Here is a 23106-nt window from a genome sequence, read left to right on the forward strand (position 1 = left end):
TAGTGGTGCATACTGTATCTCTTTTTACTTCTGATAAGAGAATAGATAACTTTAGCCTCCTATGTGTTGAGAAAATGGTGAACACCTTGCTGGATAATACCGACAACCTATGGTTTTTATTTTCTATACTACCAGCCCAGCAAAAGGTTTTTGTACATAAATACAAGGCTTTAATGTTATTCCAGCCCAGCCCATTGAAGATGTAAGTACCAGTAATATGGTGAACAAATACTGGTAAAAGTCCACATTAAAAGAGTGAGATGGTGATGCTCGTGTCCTAGATGGATAAGCTGGTGACTCATGCGCGGGCACGATGGTGGTCCAGGTGCAAAGTTCAACCTCTGTATATGGGTACACATCCTCCTCGCCGAGCCCCAAGTTCAACCTCTGACTGGGTACACATCCTCCTTGCTGAGCTCAATCTCAAGAAGTACCTTTGGTTGCTCTACAACACCAACATCAATGCGTTGGTTTGGCCATGTTCTTCTGGTGAGTACAATTATTATTGTCGATGATATCAAAACCATTATCCTTTTTGATTAAACTGACTTTAGTTATTTACCATGGTTCAGTGTATTCTTTTTATGGACAATTTTTGTTTGTGGTGAGATGGGGAGGTGCAAAGTGAGGATGACTTTGACATGTAAATCTCACGGAATATAACAAAGCATGCTTGCATACTATCATAGCCTACAAATGATATGATAGATGATACTGGTTCTGTTGTGTTATCAGACTTGTTATGGTCCATAACATTACTGCTTTGATTCTTCTGTGGATCAAGTCATATTATCCATCGACCGGCTGTACCCTTTTGGATATCTTCATACAAGAAACAAAAGCCAAGGCAAAACATTGTCAGTTGTACTGTATTTTGAAGAACATTCTTACTGTTCTGACTGAAAATAGAATATTGTTTTAACCTACTATGAATACTTTCATATTCTGCTTACACAAACATTGCTTTGACCCACATGTGAGCAGCGCTTTGCTCCGGCTATTCTCCTTGATATTATTAAGTGTTATTTTTATATTGTTTTTAAATGCTTTTGACTATTGCTTTTTTTACATCGTTTGAACTTATGTTCTATGAAACTGTATATTTGTATATATGCACACCATAAAAATTCTTCCCTACCTATCACTTCCTGTGCTAAAATTGCTTGCATACCACTTAGCTCATCTTTTACAACGACTATTCATTTGATGCTATGGTATGCAACCCCTCGTCCTATAAGGCTTAAATGTCCTACATCAGCATCAAAGTTTTTGGATTTAGGATCCTACACTTTTGTAACTCCCAAAGATGTTGGCCCATTTTATCTTATGATCATGCATTCTCCGTATGTATGCCAGATAGACCAATTCCTATAAGTAACTAAATGCATTTTATACCCAACTTTATTATCCTCTAAACAATCATCGTTATGATATATGTTTTCAAGATGCTGAAATCATCTTTATTAACATTTCAATGCCCTATTTGTTTGCCCGCCGTTCGGCGGGCAACGTGCGGCAAGCCGCGCCTCCTACAGTTACAGCTGGATCTCTTTGATTTTTCATCAGTTTTCTAGGAATGTAATTGAAATAATACATCAAGGTTGTCATGTTGGCGACCGGGCGTGACGAGCCAAAGCCGCTTGATGAACTATTGGTGTGTGCCACTTCTGCGGGTTTTTTCTTTGATGCCACCTCAGTAGTTAAAACAATGACGGCTCCAATGCCTATGCTGCTTCTTTGCTTCAAATTATAGCATTTGTTTTTAGTTTGACCGATTTTGAATTATGAAACCCACTCACTCACCGAATATGCTCGACCTCTTCCTCCTTGGTGCTCGGCAGGAGGAGCTCAGGCTGCCACCACACAAAGGGAGAGGAAGCCAAGATGAATCAGTCCCGGCTTATTGTCTGTGACCCGACGACAGATACAACTACTTCGGGCCTAGGCGAGCAGCCGCCAGCCCTGCATTTCAATCCTAGGTAACCGAGTTTGTATCTGCATCTTAACCTTTAGGCCGTTACGTGCCCTGCAACCACAACATAACCCTTTCGACTTATTTGCCTCGTGTGTTAATTAGAGGTTTCCTAAAATCTCTGGCTACAGAATAATTCCAAGGTGGTATGTATTAATCATTTATTCAGCACTGCAATAGATGTAATTGTTGTGTTGGATATGCATTGTTCATTTTCCTGGTTCATTGACATGTTTATCTGTTTGTATCTGCAGGATTTCTCAACGCTGATTTTATTAAGACATTAAAAACCAATAATACTAAAGTATTCCTTGTGTCCAGAGGTTTCCGGCAAATGATCAAGGTATATCTTCACTAAACGGCTGCACGAACGGTACATTTGGAATCTGGATTATCAGAACATAGTCAAATTTTCCTGTCCTGGAAACATTTTCAAATTTTGTGACATACACACACCAAGATGCTTTTAAGATATCCATAGTTTAAATACAGAAATTGGTTCTAAATTTTCTGTCTATATTATTTGTTGAACAGTAAACAAGGACATGTTTCTTCCATGATCTAAAAGCAACAATTCCTCTTTTCTTCACTTTAGAACATTTTGAATTTAATTTTGTGACTGAAGTTTCACATAGTGGTCAACAGAGGTGTATTTAGGTCCAAACTTACAGAGCTGTAACAACAGAGGTGTATTTAACCGAACTAATGTTACCTTATTTAAAATTTTGCTCGAGTTTAAACATTCACAGAGACCTAATTAAGATTGATTAAACTGTTCTTATATTATATGCTTGTTGGCGAAGTATCAAGTGAAAATGGTCATTCAATGAAAACTGGAAAACTTTCCTCGTACGCCTTTGGATCACGAATGTATGGTATAGATCAGAGGTGGGAATGCCACCAGCCACTTAACCACACTTTTCCCGAGAACCCCCTGCCCGTACGTGCTAGCTTGGTAAGTGTTCAGAAAAAAAACATATCATGTTCAATCTGTGCCGCCATGGAGCCTCGTCCCATGCCGATTGCCATGTGCGTTGGCCCTCCGGCGGACGTGTGCCCTAGCTCTCCAACGGCTCCATCCTCAAGCACTCTTCCTCGCCCTCCAATGGTTCCGTCCAGGAGAGCTCCCCCTCCGCCGGCAGTGATCCCCCACCTTTCGCCGGCCCCGACCATGATTCAGATGCTTGAATGTTAATTGACAACCTTTGGAAGAGGAAGAAATTCTACCAAGGGTTCTTCTTGAGTATGTTCTTGGTGATGCAAATCGGCTGACACATGTATTTTACTAGGAGATTATCATTTTCTAGGATTATGATGCAGTCCTGAATGACAACTTAGATGGCCTTGTATCTCTGAATATTTGTACTGAAGCTCATTGGTACTCATGCCGACATTTTGCTAGGAGATTATCATTTTATCTCTGAATATTTATACTGAAGCACATGTGTTGGATGAATTTTAGATGGCCTTGTATCTCTGAATATTTGTACTGAAGCTCATGTGTTGAATCAATTTTAGATGGCCTTGTATCTCTGAATGTTTGTACTAAAGCTCTTGGAAGCTTGTGTCAATATTTTGCCAGGAGATTATCATTTTATCTCTGGATATTTGTACTGAAGCTCACTTGTTTGATGCATTTTAGATCGCCTTGTATCTCTGAATATATGTGCAACAATATTGTTTCTCATGGCAAACTGTTTCTTTTTACTAGCTAGAATTAGACAGGGTAATAAGGCACAAGAGGTTAATTGATTAATGCTAATTCCTGTTTATTGTAACTGATGGATTAGTCAACTCAGAATTTAGCAAGACTGAAGATGTTAACCACCAGAAATACATGTCTCACTGAATTCTAGCTGTCTGAATGTTATCTCATGAATTTTAGTTATCTCTGAGTACCACCAGTACATGCTTGGGCATCAGTGGGTGTATAGATAACATCAGCACATAAATTTCGGTACACCAGCACTCTGAATCAGTAAAAAATGAACATGGATGTAAAAGAAGCAAAATCCTTTTGTGTTATTCATGTCACTAAAATGTTAGAAAAGATTTCTTGTACATTCACATTCATTCAAGTATTTTCTATAGATCCACACTGATTCACATGCAGCAAAAGTACTACGGAGTAGGATTTATCTACTCATCTCAGTTGCAGCAAAACAACATCAACATTCATGTGGAGCAGTTTTAAAGGGCAAGCAAGCCCCTGGGTTGCCGTTGCGTGGATGCAGCGCCACAACAGCTTGCTCCCTCTGTCCCTCGTGTGGGGGCAGCGCCGGGTTGCCGTCGCATGGATGCAGCACTGCGGCGACTTGGTCTCCCTCGCGCGTGGGTGAATCGCCGGGGCGCTGAGGTTGCCGCTGCACGGAGGCATCACCATGGCCGTCGGGTCGTCGTTGCGAGAGCGAGCGCCGGCCTGCCAGAGCGTGTGTTCAGTGACAGGTCGCGGTCGCGTCGGGGCGTCGCCGCGGCCTCCGAGTCGCCGTCGCTAGGGGAGCGGCGCTGCAGTGAATCGCCGTGGCCTCCGGGTCGCCCTCGCGGCTAGAGAAAAAGTAGGAAGGGGATAATTCCCCCCAAAGAATTCTTGAGCTAATTATTGTTAGGCCCCGTTTGGATTAGCGTTTTCTTTGTAATACACCTGTAAAAGAAATACACTTCTCCACCGGTCGGTTTCATTTCCAGCCGGAAAACAGTCATGCCCAGTAAAATACACTTGTAAATCTTACACCTCTGTATTGAATTACACCTATACCAAGCGCGCCCTTAGTGGTTTTTAGGAAAACCGTGGTTAAGTGGCTGGTGGGATTCCCACCTCTGGTCTGTACCATACGTTTGTGATACGAAGGCGTACCAGGATAGTTTTCAAGTTTTCATTGAATGAGTGTTTTCACCCGATACTTCGCCATGTTTGTTAGTTCCTTTATACTCCAAAACAAAAAAATATGACTAACAAAACTCTTTCAATGATTTGAAGTATCAGTTTGCCTACCATTCACTGCAGTAATCGGACAATTTTTCTGCTTTCAAATTGCTATGACCTTTGATCCATATAACTAAGTGAATGTTCTATCTTTTTAGTTTCTCTCTCTCTCTCTCTCTCTGTGTTGTGTGTGTTCTGATCCATTTTATGCACCTCGACATACAGATCAGCATCTGTGTGTGCCGCGGCTTGCGAGGGACAAAAAAGAGGTTGATATGAAATTATGGAAGAGCAAGGGAGGCCGGAAGAATTGTGCACTTCTATCCTTTCTACTAACGCATTATAGCATCTGATCTTTACCCACGTCGTTGGGACCGGCACCCTCGCGTCAAGGCGCGATCACGGTGTAGTGGGAGGAGATCTGTGGGCTTTTGTAATTTACCCATAGGTTTAGCATTTGCCTTTATTATATCAACACCATCATATGCTTCTTAGTTAAATTTTTTAAATGTTTACATTCAAATTTATTGATATTTGTTAGGAGTAACAACATTTTGCATGCATAAAAGTAGCCCCAACAAACTATGTTATGCTAAGACTTTAGTTATCTATTCTGAGTTGCGGATCATCTGCAAATTATGTGCTGTTGTATATATTTGGTGCTAAACCTATCGCGAAACATGCTTTCTATGTTCATACATTGTTAAGCAGCTTATCGTGTGCATACAAACATTTTGACCGGCACCCTCGCGCCAGGGCGCGAATCCGATCTAGTAGTCCATGAAACGGGCCAGAATCGACAAAAACCGCGAGTGTTGATGACTGACACGTAAACGCACCCCAGGTTCGTTAATTGTGGAAATCGCTTTGGGATCCAAAAACGGTGAGTAATAGTCCATGAAACGGACCAGAATTAGCCAAAATTGTGAGTGTTAATGACCAACACATAAAAGCACCCCGGGGATCGTCAGTCGTGAAAATCACTTCGGGACACCAAAACTGAGTAATAGTCGGGCCAGAATTGGCCCAAACTGCGAGTCTTAACGACCAACACGTAAGCGTACTTTGGGGTTCGACAACCATGTAAATCTCTTTGAGACCCCAAAATGGTGAGTAATAGTCCATGAAATGGGTCAGAATCGACCAAAACCGCGAGTGTTGAGGAATGACACGTAAACGCACCCCGGAGATCGTCAGTCGTGGAAATCACTTCGGGACACCAAAACTGAGTAATAGTCAAAGAAACGGTCCAGAATTGTCCCAAACTGCGAGTCTTGACGACCAACACGTAAGCGTACTTTGGGGTTCGACAACCATGTAAATCTCTTTGGGACCCCAAAATGGTGAGTAATAGTCCACGAAATGGGTCAGAATCGACCATAACCGCGAGTGTTGAGGAACGACATGTATACGCACCCCGGGGATCGTCAATCGTGGAAATCAATCTAGGACCAGAAAACGCTGAGTAATAGTGCATGAAACGGACCAGAGTCGGCCAAAATTTGGAGTGTTGATGACCGACACGTAAATGCACCCCGGGGTTCGTCAATCGTGACTTCAGGACCCCAAAACTGAGCAATAGTCCAAGAAACGGGCCAGAATTGGCCCAAACTACGAGTCTTGACGACCAACAGGTAAGCACACCTTGGGGTGCGACAACCATGGAAATCGCCTTGGGACCCGAAAAAGGTGAGTTATAGTCCATGAAACAGGGTAGAATTGGCCAACATTGTGAGTGTTGACAATGGACACGTAAACGCACCCCGGCAATCGTTAATCATGGAAATCGCTCTGGGACCGCAAAACGCTGAGTAATAGTGCACGAAACGAACCAGAATTGACCAAAATTGTGAATGTTGATGACCGACACATAAACGCACCCCGGGGTTCATCAATCGTGAACTCATTTCAGGGCCCCAACACTGAGTAACAGTCCAGGAAACGGGCCAGAATTGGCCCAAACTATGAATCTTGACGACAAACACGTAAGCACACCTTGGCGTGCGACAACCATGAAAATCGCTTTGGGACCCCAAAACGGTGAGTAATAGTCCATGAAAGAGCCTAGAGTTGGTCAAAACTGTGAGTGTTAACGATGGACACGTGACCACACCCCAGGGATCGTCAATCGTGGAAATCACTCTTGGACCGCAAAATGCTGAGTAATAGTTCACGAAACTGACCAAAAACGGCCAAAATTCTGAGTGTTGATGACCGACACGTAAACGCACCCCGGGGTCCGTCAATTGTGAAATCACTTCGGGACCCCAAAACTGAGTAATTATCCAAGAAACAGGCTAGAATTGGCCCAAACTGCGAGTCTTTACGACCAACACGTAAGCACACCTTGCGGATCGACAACCATGGAAATTGCTTTCGGACCCCAAAATCGGACAAACCTAGGATTATTGATGAACGATACATAAACGCACCCCAGGGTTCGTCAATCATGGAAATCGCTCAAGGACCCCAAATTAGTGAGTAATAATCCAATGGGCCAGAAACGGCCAAAACTACGAGTATTGATGACCGGCGCATGAATGCACCTCGGGGTTCGTAAATCGTGGAAATCACTTTGGGACCCCAAAACTGAGTAATAGTCCAAGAAACGGGCCAGAATCGTCCATAACTGCGATTGTTGATGACCAACACGTAAAGACACCTTGGTCTTCAACAACCATGGAAATTATTTTGGGACCCCCTGTGAGTAATAGTCCATGAAACGGACAAGAATTGGGCAAAATTGTGAGTGTTGATGATCGACACATAAAGGCACCCCGGGGATCGTCAGTCGTGGAAATCACTTTGGGACCCCAAAACTGAGTAATGGTCAAAGAAATGGGCCAGAATAGGCCCAAACTGCGAGTCTTGACGACCAACACGTAAGCGCACCTTGGGCTTCGACAACCATGGGATTGCTTTGGGACACAAAATGGTGAGTAATAGTCCACGAAATGGGTCAGAATCAACAAAAACCTCCAGTGTTGATGAACAACACGTAAACGCACCCTGGCATTCGTTAATCGTGGAAATCACTCAGGGACCCCAAAGTAGTGAGTAATAGTCCATGAAATGGGCCAGAATCGGCCAAAACTGCGAGTGTTGATGACCAACACGTAAGCGCTCCTTGGGGTTCATCAACTATGGAAATCGCTTCGGGACCCAGGGGTGAGTAATAGTCCATGAAACGGGTCAGAATTGGTTTGGCAAGATGTTATGGTCTATTATCAGAAGTCTGTTGTATCAAGCGATTATATCGAAATGGTTTGGCAAGATGTTATGGTCTACCGGACTATGTTTGTCTCACTGGTAGTTATAACAGGTGCTCATTCTGCATGGTGGTCTGAAATGCTTCTATGCATTACCTTTGTTTACATAGTGTATTTTTTTATCTGTGGCATTTGCAGACTTGTGAATCAATCAAGATGCATTTACAATCTTGATTTTAAAAGCGTTCGTTAGATAAGCTTGTCTCTATATTTGTTTCCTTGCTTTGTTTCTATTATTCCAGTTAATTGAAAAGGATCCAAACAAGGTAGTTATATTGTTCTGGGCAGCTATTAACAATGGTGAACGAATTGAGACTGCATTGAAGGATATGGCTACTGTACTGAAACAAGCAAATCGGGCTGAAGAAGCCGTCGAAGCGATAAGATCCTTCCGTGACCGTTGTCCAAATGAAGCTCAGGAGTCTCTTGACAATATTCTTCCTGACCTATACAAGGTATCTCGGGCATATAAGCTAAGCGTTTCTTCTGAAGCCCACTTTTGATGTTTGATTACACTAGTAGATCATGAAAACATTTAATATATTGCGCAAATCCATATGAAAAAGTCATCACCTAATAATAAATCCATATTGCATTCGTGTATGAATTGTTAGCCTAGTATTGATAAAAATCTTCGTCTGTGTTGAACGAAATGCGGTAGGACAAAAGATTGGTCTGTTTCGTACTACTTATAATTGATATATACTATGATGCTGCTGTATGCTTTTGTTTCTGCTATTGTCACATAGTGATCTATAGGTTACTATTATACTGTACTAACGCTCGAGGTTCTTTGTGAGTTCCTAGTAGTGGTCTTGGTTCATTGTCTAATTCTAGGATTTGTGACTTCCTAGTAGGAAACATATGGACATGAAGCTGCGGTGGCGACGAAGACGATATTGACATGAGGCTGTGTCTGCGACGACGTCGTGATCGACATGGAGCTGCGGCGGCAGTGACAAGACGACATCATCACGGTGCTGTGGCGGTGACGACGACGACATCGTCACGGTGCTGTCACGGCAGCGGCGACGACAACATCAACACCATCAACACGGGCTTGTGGAGGCGCCGACGCCGACGACATACACTGGCTATTCTGTTACTAGTAAGAGAATATTATTTTGTTACCATCGGTCTTTATAAGGACGCGATGTGCTGACTACAGCAGAAACTCACATCAGTTCAAGTAGAGTAACAGAATAATATTCTGTTTCGCGAAGCAAAATAGCCCAGATGTATATATATATATATATATATATATATATATATATATATATATATATATATATATATATATATATATATATATCCAATTGGATGTAGGTTTTCATAAAGCATTATTGTTGACATTACCCTTGAGGTAAAAGGTTGGAAGGTGAAACTATAAGCCCCTATCTTTCTCTGTGTCCGATTAAAACTTCATAGCCATAAGTATTGTGTGAGTGTTAGCAATTGTGAAAGACTAAATGATAGTTGAGTATGTGGACTTGCTGAAAATCTCTTATATATTGACTCTTTCTGATGTTATGATAAATTGTAATTGCTTCAATGACTGGCTTATAGTTTGCTTGTTTTTAATGAAGTTTCTGATTCATATTTCACATTGTGAATAGATTGTTACTTTATCATAAGAAATTATATGACAATATATATGTTGATGTTCTAAGAATGATCATGATGCCCTCATGTCCGTATTTTATTTTATCGACACCTCTATCTCTAAACATGTGGACATATTTTTCGATTCGGCTTCCGCTTGAGGACAAGCGAGGTCTAAGCTTGGGGAGTTGATACGTCCATTTTGCATCATGCTTTTATATCGATATTTATTGCAATATGGGATGTTACTACATATTATGTCACGATACTTACGCCTTTTCTTTCTTATTTTACAAGGTTTACATGAAGAGGGTGAATGCTGGCAGCTGGAATTCTGGGCTGGAAAAGGAGCTAATATTAGAGACCTATTCTGCACAACTCCAAAAGTCCTCAAACTCCACGAAAGTCAGTTTTGGAATATATTAAAAATATTGAGCGAAGAAAGCACCAGAGGGGTGCCACCCACTGTCCACGAGGGTGGAGGGCGCGCCCTACCCCTCTGGGCACGCCCCCTGCCTCGTGGGCCAACTGGCGGACCCCCGATGCCCATCTTCTGTTATATGGTGTCTTTTGCCCTAGAAAAAATCATAAGGAAGCTTTCGGGACGAAGCACCGCTGTCCCGAGGCGGAACCTTGGCGGAACCAATCTAGGGCTCCGGCGGAGCTGTTCTGCCTGGGAAACATCCCTCCGAGAGGGGGAAATCGTCACCACTGTCATCACCATCGATCCTCTCATCGAGAGGGGGTCAATCTCCATCAACAACTTCACCAGCACCATCTCCTATCAAACCCTAGTTCATCTCTTGTATCCGATCTTTGTCTCAAAACCTCGGATTGGTACATGTGGGTTACTAGTAGTGTTGATCACTCCTTGTAGTTGATGCTAGTTGGTTTATTCGGTGGAAGATCATATGTTCAGATCATTTATGCATATTAATACCCCTCTGATTATGAACATGAATATGATTTGTGAGTAGTTACGTTTGTTCCTGAGGACATGGGAGAAGTCTTGTTATAAGTAATCATGTGATATTGGTATTCGTTCGATATTTTGATGAGATGTATGTTGTCTCTCCTCTAGTGGTGTTATGTGAACATCGACTATATGACACGTCACCATTGTTTGGGTCTAGGGGTAGGCATTTGGAAGTAATAAGTAGATGATGGGTTGCTAGAGTGACAGAAGCTTAAACCCTAGTTTATGCGTTGCTTCGTAAGGGGCTGATTTGGATCCATACATTTCATGCTATGGTTAGGTTTACCTTAATTCTTCTTTCATAGTTGCGGATGCTTGCGAGAGGGGTTAATCATAAGTTGGATGCTTGTCCAAGAAAGGGCAGTACCCAAGCACCGGTCCACCCATATATCAAATTATCAAAGTACCAAACGCGAATCATATGAGCATGATGAAAACTAGCTTGACGATAATTCCCATGTGTCCTCGGGAGCGCTTTGCTTTATATAAGAGTTTGTCCAGGCTTGTCCTTTGCTACAAAAAGGATTAGGCCACCTTGCTGCACCTTAGTTACTTTTGTTACTTGTTACCTGTTACAAATTATCTTATCACAAAACTATCTGTTACCGATAATTTCAGTGTTTTCAGAGAATACCTTACGGAAAACCGCTTGTCATTTCCTTCTGCTCCTTATTGGGTTTGATACTCTTACTTATCGAAAGGACTACGATAGATTCCCTATACTTTTGGGTCATCACGGTGAAATCGATCCCCCGCTCATTGTACCAACACATGCGAGTACCGGCGCTGATCATCTAGTAAAAACCAACGAGCATAGAAGGCAGGCTGCAGAGCTCGGTATCACTGTTTATCAACTCCTAGAGATCGAGCCCATGGATACATTCAGAGAGGAGGGCATAAAATGGAAATTTTCCCACTACGAACCTTTGGTCAAGCCTGAGGAGGTCAAGAAGCTCTCAATGAGAATGTATGAATTGCATGAATGGTACATGAAAATTGCCAAGACTACCAATCGAGAGTCCCTCATGGTGAAAGTCAAGGCAGAGCATTACTTCAATGAGACAGCTTTGTGTGTTGAGTTTACATAACTATTTTAGTTATTCAATCAAGACGCACTCGACAAATCTATCATCAGTTGCTATTGTCTGTAAGTGATTTCTTTCTGTAATTTAAGTCTCAAGCTAGCTAGCTGTAGTGCTCGTTGATCATTGATGTCGCTTGAAGCTACGTCGGTATTTCCCCAAAGAGGAAGGGATCATGCATCACAGCGGCAGTAGGTATTTCCCTCAGATATGAAACCAAGGTTATCGAACCAGTAGGAGAACCAAACAACACAACGTAACAACCCCTACACACAAATAACAACACCTCGCAACCCGACGTGTTAACGGGGTTGTCAATCCCTTTCGGGGTACGGCGCCTCAAGATAGGCAAAGGACGTGAAGTAAATTTGTAGTAGATTGATAGATCGAACGCCAAATAAAATAAATAAGAATAAATTGCAGCAAGGTATTTTTGTATTTTTGGTTAATAGATCTGAAAATAAATGCAAGGAAAAAGTAGATCGCAAGGCAAATATGATGAAAAGACCCCCGAGGGCCGTAGGTTTCACTAGTGGCTTCTCTCGAGAAAGATAGCAAATGGTGGGAAAACAATTACTGTTGGGCAATTGATAGAACTTCAAATAATCATGACGATATCCAGGCAATGATCATTATATAGGCATCCCGTCCAATATTAGTAGACCGACTCCTGCCTGCATCTACTACTATTGCTCCACACATTGACCGCTATCCAGCATGCATCTAGTGTATTAAGTTCATGAGAAAACGGAGTAATGCGATATGAACGATGACATGATGTAGACGAGATCCATTTATCTATTGCGGCAGATATAGATCTCGTCTTGGTATCCTTAGTAGCAACGATACATACGTGTCGGCTCCCTTTCTGTCACCGGGATCAAGCAATGTAAGATCGAACCCACTACAAAGCACCCCTTCCTATTGCAAGATAAATAGATCAAGTTGGCCAAACAAAACCCAAATATCAGAGAAGAAATATGAGGCTATAAACAATCATGCATATAAGAGATCAAATAAGACTCAAATAACTTTCATGGATAAAATCATAGATCTGATCATAAACTCAAAGTTCATCGATCCCAACAAACACACCGCCAAAAGACTTACATCATATGGATCTCTAAGAGACCATTGTATTGATAATCAAGAGAGAGAGAGAGAGAGGAAGCCATCTAGCTACTAACTACGGACATGAAGGTCTACAAAGAACTACTCACGCATCATCAGAGAGGCACCAATGAAAGTGGTGAACCCCTCCGTGATGGTGTCTAGATTGGATCTGGTGGTTCTGGACTCTGCGGAGGCTGGATGAATAATTCGTCGACTACCCTAGGGTTTCTGGAATATTGGGGGTATTTATAGAGCAAAGAGGCGGTCTGGGGGGCACCCGAGGTGGGCACAACCCACCAGGGCGCGCTTGGGCCTCCTGGCGTGCCCTGGTGGGTTATCCCCTCCTCGGGACTCCCCCAGGTGCAACCAGGGCCCAAATTCTTCCTTTTGGTCCATAAAAAATCATCGTAAAGCTTCATGGCATTTGGACTCCGTCTGATATTGATTTCCTGCGATGTAAAAAACATGCAGAAAACAGCAACTGGCACTTGGCACTATGTCAATAGGTTAGTAGGAAAAAAGGTATAAAATTACTATAAAATGATTGTAAAACATCCAAGAATAATAATATAACAGCATGGAACAATAAAAAATTATAGATACATTGGAGATGTATCAATCATTACATGTAATTATTCTTACTATATTCTTTTCTGTGGTATTATGCAGGATGAAGATCTATGAAATGAAAAAAGCTGGATGCTATGGCATTGGGTTCATTCACTGCTAGAATCAGCTTCTTTGCCGTCCGCCATGGCGGACGGCAAAGGCATAGATCCCGGACGGCAAACATCTTTGCCGTCCGCCAGCCGACGGCAAACTGTCCGTCTGAACACGTGCCAGCAAAGGCCTTCTATGCCATCCACTTTCGCGAAACTGACGGCAACCGATTGTGCCGTCCACCGCCTGAGGCCAGCAGACGACAAAGACTACGGACGGCAGTGGGGTGGCGTCAGAGCCGTTAGGGTGTTAACGACGCTCTTTGTTGTCCGCCAGCGGACGACAATGATTCAAAAAGCTTTGCCGTCAGCCAGCGGACAACAAAGAGCACAGTTAGGCCAGCACTGGAAAGCTGCCACATGGCCAGCTATGCCATCTGCCAGCTGACGGCAAAGATTCAAAGGTCTTTGCCGTCCGCCAGCGGACGGCATAGCTGGCCAAATAGGCAGCCAGTGTTCCCAGTTTCTATAGGAAGCTGCCACGTGTACTCTTTGCCGTCTGCTAGAGGACGGCAAAGAGCTTTGTCGTCCACTAGCAGACGGCAAAGAGGCTATATATCCCATGTTTACATGTATATCCATTTAATTTCACTAGAATTCACACACAGATATACATATATATATTTTCACAGGCACAGCAGACATATGATCTATGCAACACATATATAGCTCCATCCATGACAACATATATACATACATAAGAAACATAGTATCATCCATACATCTTACACTACTATCACAATATTCATCCAACACATTGTTCCATGCATCCATATAACAAGTTCCACAAAGAAACAAGCACTCCATCGCATTGTTCCATGCATCCATATAACATTGTTCCATGCATCCAACACAGAGAAACAAGCACTCCATCCATGCAAGCTTCCATATAGTGAATTAAATCTGCAAAATGGGAAATGAGAAAGTTAGAAGAAGAGGAAGAAAACTAGAAGAAGAAGAAGAAGAAGAAGAAGGAGAAGAAGGAGAAGAAGACTAGAAGAAGGAGAAGAAGACTAGAAGAAGGAGAAGAAGAAGAAGAAGAACTTCTTCTTCTTCTTTTCTTCCTATTCCTTTTTTCCTTCCTCTTCCTTGATTTTCTTCATCTTATTATGTCATTTGTGGACTAAATAGGCTAAATTATGTCATAAATGGACTAAATAGGCTAAATAAGAATAAAAATGCCATTTTTGAGCTAACGTAGCAAATTATGCCATTTTTGACCTAACTAAGCTTATTGTGTCATTTTAGAGGACAACAAGCTAAGTATATGACATTTATGAGGTTAGCAAGGTTATGATGTCATAAATGAACTTCTTCTTCTTCTTTTATTCATATTCCTTCTTTCATTCCTCTTCCTTGATTTTCTTCATCTTATTATTTCATTTGTGGACTAAATAGGCTAAATTATGTCATAAATGGACTAAATAGTCTAAATAATAAGAAAAATGCCATTTTGAGCTAACGTAGCAAATTATGCCATTTTTGGCCTAACTAAGCTTATTGTGTCATTTTAGAGGACAACAAGCTAAGTATATGACATTTATGAGATTAGCAAGGTTATGATGCCATTTACGAATAAAAACAAGAGGAGGAAAAGAAGAAGAAGATAAGCTAAATTATGTCATAAATGGACTAAGCATGCTAAATAAGAAGAAAAATACCATTATCACGGAGGTGTAGGAATGGTCGAGGCTGCGCCATTGTTGGCAGACGGCGGTGAAGGACCGGTCGGGGTTCCGGCATTGGCAGACGCGGAAGGATTGGTCGATGCTTGTCGGGAGCCATGCTGAACCAAAGATGATTTCCAATAATGTCTCGTTAGCATGATGCAAACTGCAATGTGAATAGTAGTAACTAAGGACCATTCAAATCAAACTCACCGTGCCCGCTGGAGCAATCTAGGGCATCGGCGGAGTGGCCTGACCGCTTTTCTCGCACATGGTCTGCACATTTGGTTCTCACGAGTCAGTCATATTAGTTAGTAATACGAACATTACGTGCATGATTGGGCTAATATGCACAAGAAACATACCACGATGAGCTCGTACAGGGCCCGGTGAGACGCATCGTTCCGGTTCCTCTCCTCCTCCAATAGCTTAGTCGTCCTCTCCTCCCTCTCCCTCTCCCTCTTCGTCGCCTCCTTTTTGCCTCCTCCAAAAGCGCCTGGGTCTTCAATCTCTCTTTCTCAACCGCTGCCTGCAAACACTCATTGTTAGCATTGTAATCATCGACGGACGCACATACAATGTAATGGAGGAAAGGCCAGAGAGTCCGTATAACTAACCGCCACGGCGAGCTCCGCGGGCCGTGCACGAGGCGTTATCTCAGGATCAGAGCTACTCAGGCGCTTCCTGATCTGCGGGAGAGTCTTAGGACAATGTAGTAGTCCATCACCAATGGCTTGAGCGCCATGGGACCTCCCGCCACCAGATATCATCACCAGCTCGGTATCAAAAGGATCCTGGCTCGGGGTTAAAGTCCTCCCCTTTCCTCGTCTTCCCCTCGTCTCTGTACTTCACAAGCTTGTGGTGGGAGGAGATGTTGGTGAAGTTCTCTGGATGATCTAGGTCAGACTCCGTGAATGCCTTGGCCTTCTTGTACGGGGCCATATGGGCCATGCCATAACTACCTTCGATAGCTCAATAATGGCTTAATATGCTTTAGTTAGCTAAAAAATAGCATAACTACCTTGGGTAGCTCAATAATGACATATTTAGCTCTAATATGACATAATAACCTTTACATAGCTCTATAAAATGACTTAATATGCTTTAGTTAGTTAAAAAAATGGCATAACTACCTTCGATAGCTCAATAATGACATAATTAAATGGCATAATAATCTTTCTTAATTAGCTCCAAAATGATCTAAACTTAGCTTATTTTCCTCGAAAATGACATAATAATCTCCAAAATGACCTATTTATATAGTAATATCATTCTTAATGCTAGCTTGAGCCCTAATTAACTAATATTTTGTTCCTCCCTCTCTCAGGCGCACTACCACAAGAAGCATGTGCCTTCTGTGTTCTTCAAAATCTGGAAGTGTATTGAGAAGGTACTAATGCCTTTTTTTAATATTTCAAAATTAGTCAGCTAGATGTCGCTATCTTTACATGGGCTATCCAATTATATTTCTGTAATGATTGGCATGTTAATTCCCTCTATCTGCCAAGGCAGTATCTGGACGACGCCATCCAAACTCTAGAGCATGTAGCAGCTAGGTCAGAGTGTTGTAAATCAAATGGAACTAATAGTAGCTAGGGCACGCAATTCACGGCCAGGAGGCATTTGGTTGCAGTTGCCACCACTGCGTAGGCTTGCGTTCCAAATCCACATTGCGACCGGGTTCCTCTTTGCGTCCGCCATAGACGGCGCTAGCTCTTTCCTCGAAGAGGTCTACAAGAGCTGGAGACCGCGTTATCGGTTTGCATCATGAAGCTGAAGAATCAAGGATGAGCCTGCCAAGAGGGATCGTTGTCGATGTGAGGCCGTCGATCATGGGGAAGAGCATCCAGGCTGGCAACAAAGGGACAACATGTGGATGTTTATCTATACCATTTATAAAATCGAATTAGTTTTACACCCCGAGCAAATAAACATAAACCGCAACACATATACTACCTCCGTCCTGGTTTATAGGTCCCCTTTGTAGTTTGTGTCAATTTTTGACTAAAGATTTAACTAACAAAATGTTAATGCATGTCAAGAAAAATTATCTCATTGGATTCATATTTGAACATAGTTTTCAAAAATATAATGTTTGGTAACATGCGTGAACATTTTGTTAGTTTAATCTATGGTCAAAATTTGGCACGAAATACAATGAGGACCGATAAACCCAGACGGAGGTAGTATAAAATGAGGACAAAAAGGAGCAAGATAACTTTATTGTTCGCTGAAATTTGCCAAAGTTATTGCTTTTTACCAATGTTAATCTAAACTCACATAGATCTTCTGGTGAATTATATGCATGCGGCTAAAGACTGCAAAGCGCAAAATCAGGATGACTACTTTTATCATGATACGGATGCCATGCTAGCCATACACAGAGGTCACATGCCTGCCGTGGGCGACGGGGTCATGAGGAAATGCCTGCCAAAAGATAGGGAGGCAGCAATCGGAATGGTGTGATTGTGTCCAACAGAAAGATCATTGCTTGCTTGGTTGATTGTGTGCGTGTGTCCCCTAGCTGGCCAGGCTGCATACAACCCATGCCTCACAAACCACCCACCACCCAACCTCCCTCTTTGGCACCATGTCACGCCTAGTTCATGTCTCATCTTGATTTCCTCCATCACATCATTTGTGTCGTCTCAAGAAGCACTGATTAACATCTAAAAGAACACTGGATAATATTACCAGACCTAACCTATAGTTTACGGTCGAAATCAAATTCCGCTTAGTTGAATCCTTTCCGTCAAATTCGATCATTGTTGTTTCGGTTATGAAACAACAAATAGAAGATATAATCTCGCTCTTTCCGAGACATCTGATAAGAACTGGACGACACAGAGAAGATATAACTTCAACCACACCTTACGGTACAAAGAGAATGTAGTCTTGAGCACGCGTATATAATGATTTCTTAAATAAGTTGATACATACATGTATGTCATCAGAAAAAAATTGATATTACACCACATCATGAATAAGAATACAAACATCTATTATACATCCCAAATTTACGGTCGAAATCAAACTTCAGTTAGTTGAATCCTTGTCATTCACTTTGATCATTGTTTCAGTTATGAAACAACAGATAGATGATATAATTTCGCCATCTCCGAGACATCTAATAAGAACTGGAACGATAAAGATAAGAGATAACTTCAACCACAACTCCTACGGTACAAATAAAAATGCAGTTCATGTCTCGAGCACGCATAAATTATCATTTCTTAAATAAGTCAATACATACATGTACATCATCAGAAAAAAATTGATATTACACCATATGATGATTAAGAATGCATACAATCTATTATACATCCGAACAAACCAGGATGTATAAGGTGACACCGTGTCACGTCATCGACATCATGATTGTCTCCTGGTAATAAAATTCACCAGTGACGATCAGAAATAACCAAACCTAGGTTTGCTATCTACACAACACACCAACAACTTATACACCATAATTAATTAAACCATTTTCCTAAATGCATGCATGTGTATGCATCTTTGGTGGAGAGGCCCGGGATAAAAGAGCTTCCATTTTCTAAAGAAATGTAAAAGAAAATGCACGCTACTCCATCCATCCTCCTTTGATTAACTTGGAAAAAAAACGAAGCTAACCAGATGAAGTGGATGGGATGGGATGAAATTAATATCTATATACAGTAGTTAATCGATGTGGTGATGAGCCAATGATGATTAGCTCAAATTATGGGTGTGTATTATGTGTGCGTGGAGTTATAGCTAGCAGGCTGCAGATTTGGTGGCAAAGAAGCTGCGTTTGGTGGCGGGGCGATCGGCGGCGTGGGCAGGCGGTGCACCGGGGCAGGAAGGGCAAACGGAGGCCGCCGTGGCGGCGGACGGGATGAAGAAAGCAGCGGCTGGGTGGTGGTGGTGGTGTTGGTGGTGGTGCAGGGCGCGGAGGTGCTGGAGCTCGCGGTGGAGGCGGCGGTTCTCCTTCGTGAGCGTCTCGCAGCAGCGCTTGAGCAGCTCGCAGTCCACCTCGGTTTGCTTCAGCTTGGTCCTGCAACCAGTTTAATTCACGGATAATTAACCATCATGAATCCACATTCATGAATACTACTACTACTACTACTACCTCCGTTCCTAAATATAGGACGTTTTGACGGTTTAAATTGAACCGCCAAACTGTCTTGTATTTAACCGGAAAATTGGTTGATGCAATTACTATGTATCTAACCTGGCTCTTCTGTTCTGGAACCAAACCTCAACCTGCCTTGGCCTGAGGCTGAGCTGCCTTGCCAAAGACGCCTTCTGCTTCTGCTCAGATTACATCAATCAATCAAAAAGGCCAAATCAGAAAGATCATAGGAGGATCGATCCATATCAATCAGAAAGGCCAAACAACCAGATGTAAACCCATATCAATCATGCAAAAAAAAAAAAACATGAAAAAAAGATCATAGGAGGATCGATCGAGCACTTGCATGGCTGAGGGTGCTCTGCTCCTTGAAGTGACCCTCCAGGAGCGCCGTCTGCTCCTTGGTGAGCCTCAGCTTCTTCCGGCTGCCGCCGCTGCTGCTGTTGTACCCCTCGATGTGGTCGTCCGCCGCCGACGAGCAGTAGATCAGGGCCCTCTCCTCATCCTCCTCCTCCTCTCTCTTCACCGCGCCGGCGCCGGCCAGGCTCAGGGACAGGCACGGCTCCAGAGGCGCCGCTTCTTTCTGCTGAAGCAGGTGGTGGTGGTGGTGCCCGGCGCCGAGGCCGAGGGAGAGGCCCAGGGCCAGTCCGGCCTCTTCCTGCGCCATGAACATGCTAGCAAGCTATCTCTCTTGTTTTGTCTGGCTAGCTAGCTTGGGGATGGGATGTATGCAGTCAACTAATATGATGATGGATGGCCTCTTGCAAACTCTTGTGTTGGTGTCTGTTTGTGTAGACAGAGAGACAAGAGAAGAAGAAAAATGAAGTGGTAGTTGAGGAGGAAGGTGAGGTGGTGGGGGAGGGGGAAGGGGAGCAGAGGTTCATCATCTCGCCCGATTGAAACCAACAGGCATGACCCACTCGGGATGAGCAAGTAGTTAAGTCTATCTATACTGTGCTTTAGGGGAAAAAAATAAAGATTCGTGAACTGCCGATGTTACCAAAACAACCAACACAGGTAACATCGCAATAGCTGGGGCGAGCAGCACAGCAAGCCTAAAAGAAAAAAGAAAGAAAAAAAAAAGAAACAAATGCCGACATCGGCAGCTCGACAAAGCGCGGATGGCCCGCCACCGCTGCGCCCTCCGGATTCGACCCACGACAGTCCAAGGCTCCTGTCCGCCGCGTATCAAGCAACACGTCCAAGAAGAAACGCGACGCCGACGACCCTGCTGTCCGGACATGTCCTAGGGTTTCCCCCCGGCACGCGGAGGGGAGCAGGGGATGGATACCACCGACATCCTTCGAGAAGGAATGACAGCACCCGCAGGCGACACCGCGTCGGGGCCGGAAGAACCGGCAAGGATTTCTCCCGCACTCCCCACTGCCCATACGGGCCGGAGCCAACCAGCCACGGTCTTGACGCCACCCACACCGCCTCACTGAGAACACCACGACGAGGCCAAGAGAACGAAGAGAGAAGCGCCAGGCGTCAGGAGCAGCAGCACCGGAGCCGCGCCGGAGGGAACCGCCTCCACCGCCTCTGGCATCGTCGCGGTCGTCGTCCGGACGTGGCAGCAGGGCATACCAGGCCACCCCTGGCCCGACCAGGCCCAAATCTAGCCCGCTAAGCCCCGTCGGCCATGCTGCAGCAGGGCAGCGCCAGCGCCGCCAGCACCCCACCAGCCCGACACACCTCCTCTGCCTCCCGGTAGCCACGCCGACGCCGCACCCTGCCGCCAGCCCGCCCCGACCCAGATGGGGCCTAAAGGGCCAAGATCTGGGCCGAGCGGGCGCCGCCAGTCCTCACCGCCGCCCAGCAGATCTCCCGGGCGCTGCCATGGCACCCCGCCGCCGCCTAGGGACACCCCCTGGAGCCGTGCCGCCCAGCACCCGAACACCACCGATAGGGGAATGGCCAGGGGCCACCGCCGCCAGCATCGCCCGGGCCAGACCCGGAGACGAGCGCCAACGACTGCGGCGGGGAGGGAGAGAAGGGCCTTCCCAACTGTCGATATTTCAAGGCTTGTAATATGCATGGCGGCGAACTGTCGACAAATAAAGACACCAAGCTCGAGTACAAAACACATTACTGCATCTTATCATCTTGAGGAACACACGATAATGAATGAGCCAAAGTGTTTGTCTCGTCTAAATATGTGGGCTCTGTTGTACTGCCGGCCCGGGGAGCCACACACCGGTGACACACACCCTCGTATGATTCATCTGAGGGGATAAAAAACCACCATACCCAATTCGCAGGAAAATCCCCTCAGCACCCACGAGTGAGTGTACATATAGAGAATTTTACAAGAGATTATCAAGTGAAGTAAAAAAAATAGAATGAAAAGGTGCAAACCATTATCTGTCTTCTTTTTAATTAACCCACCGCAATAAGATAAGCACATGTACAAAGTGAGGAGACCATGTGTTGAATGCTATTGGTCTTGATTGCCATGTGACGAGAGACGGGCATTTTTCCTACTTTATAAAGTGCATTGGAAAGATGTAAGTACATTTTTTATGGACAAAATCTGAATGCCAAATGTACACTTAGTGGTGGACGGAGGGAATAGGTGTCTAAATACTGTACTACTAGAAAAACCAGCAAAAGTCTTTCAAATGAAAATTGGAGGAAGAGCGTAAGAGTGAGATTTTTTTTCCTAGCATATTCATTCATATCATATTCTTTTTCTTTTCTATCCCTATGTTTTATAAAATCCATCAAACCGAAGAAGCCCTAATGATTTTCTAGAAAGCACTTACGGCACACTAATCACGCATCAACACTCGTTATGACCAGTAGGGCCCGTTCGTTAGTCTGAGTTGGCAACAAAAAACCCATGCTGATGAGTTGAGGGAGTCCCGAAGTTAGGGGGGTGGACACGTTTGGACGTTTTCCCCGCGGACGTTTGAGGATGTCCGTTTTGGTGACCCCCGTTGGAGTTTTCCTTGGTCGCCTCCTCTCTACCTATCTGCCCCTCCATACTCTCCTCCCTGTTATCAAGCCGTCGTCCTTTGATGCCTCCCTAACGCAGCACCATGCATGACTGCCTTGGGTTCCACTGCTCCACGCCACCACACTGGAATTCCTTTTGGCGGTCTGCCTCGCTGCACGCATCCTCTGGTGTGGGCCTCCCCTCAATGTGTGCACACCTCCTGATCATGGTTGCTAACAAGGCAGTATGAGCTTCAATGGCCTCATAGGCGCATCCGTGCTGCTAATGGATTCGCTTTGAGACTCACCACGATAGTGGACTCATCTCTCTTCTGGGCGGTGGTTCCTGCGTGTTGTCGGCTTCCCGTTCGCATTTTTTGCACAACACTCCTTTTTTGTGCGGAACACTCCCTCCACTAGGCCTTGATGCAGCGTGAACGTCACCGCAGCTGGTGGGCTTTGGTAATGCGAGACAACTATGTGTAGTCGTTGTTGTGGAATGATGCAATGATCATCGCCACCTTAGCCGCATTGGGAGAAGACACAATAGCAACATGGACGCATATGGTTAACTTGAGGAATGACAAGAGTTATGCTTAGTTGTGGGTGAGGCGGAAGAATTCATAGGAAGCAGCGACGACTTGGGGACGAGGTGGGGGAAGCAGTGCTTTCAATAAATAATTATCCAAAATGGTGGGTTTGTACGATCTTGTCGAAGAGCAGATCCCCTATTCG

At 44.1% G+C, this 23106-nt stretch overlaps 1 protein-coding gene and 1 long non-coding RNA gene across 6 annotated transcripts in view; one reads left to right on the forward strand and one right to left on the reverse strand.

Moving 5' to 3' along the window:
- Positions 1–3399, forward strand: part of LOC119274236 — a 6478-nt gene extending 3079 nt beyond the window's left edge. For all 5 annotated transcript variants that reach the window (XR_005135075.1, XR_005135074.1, XR_005135076.1 and 2 more), the window contains 3 exons: positions 326–489; positions 1842–1979; positions 2227–3399. This is a non-coding gene — a long non-coding RNA (uncharacterized LOC119274236). The remainder of the gene's footprint in view (positions 1–325; positions 490–1841; positions 1980–2226) is intronic.
- Positions 3400–18527: 15128 nt separating this feature from the next.
- On the reverse strand, positions 18528–20330 carry LOC119280383 (homeobox-leucine zipper protein HOX15-like). The gene is made up of 3 exons (XM_037561246.1): positions 19781–20330; positions 19534–19613; positions 18528–19356 (listed from the first exon to the last, which is right to left on the reverse strand). Exons 1-3 carry the CDS (start codon positions 20105–20107, stop codon positions 19077–19079), a joined length of 687 nt encoding a protein of 228 aa, XP_037417143.1. The 5' UTR covers positions 20108–20330; the 3' UTR covers positions 18528–19076.
- Between the last annotated feature and the right edge of the window lie 2776 nt (positions 20331–23106).

This window comes from Triticum dicoccoides, chromosome 3B (assembly GCF_002162155.2).
Source record: "Triticum dicoccoides isolate Atlit2015 ecotype Zavitan chromosome 3B, WEW_v2.0, whole genome shotgun sequence".
In the NCBI taxonomy this organism is placed as follows: Eukaryota; Viridiplantae; Streptophyta; class Magnoliopsida; order Poales; family Poaceae; genus Triticum; species Triticum dicoccoides.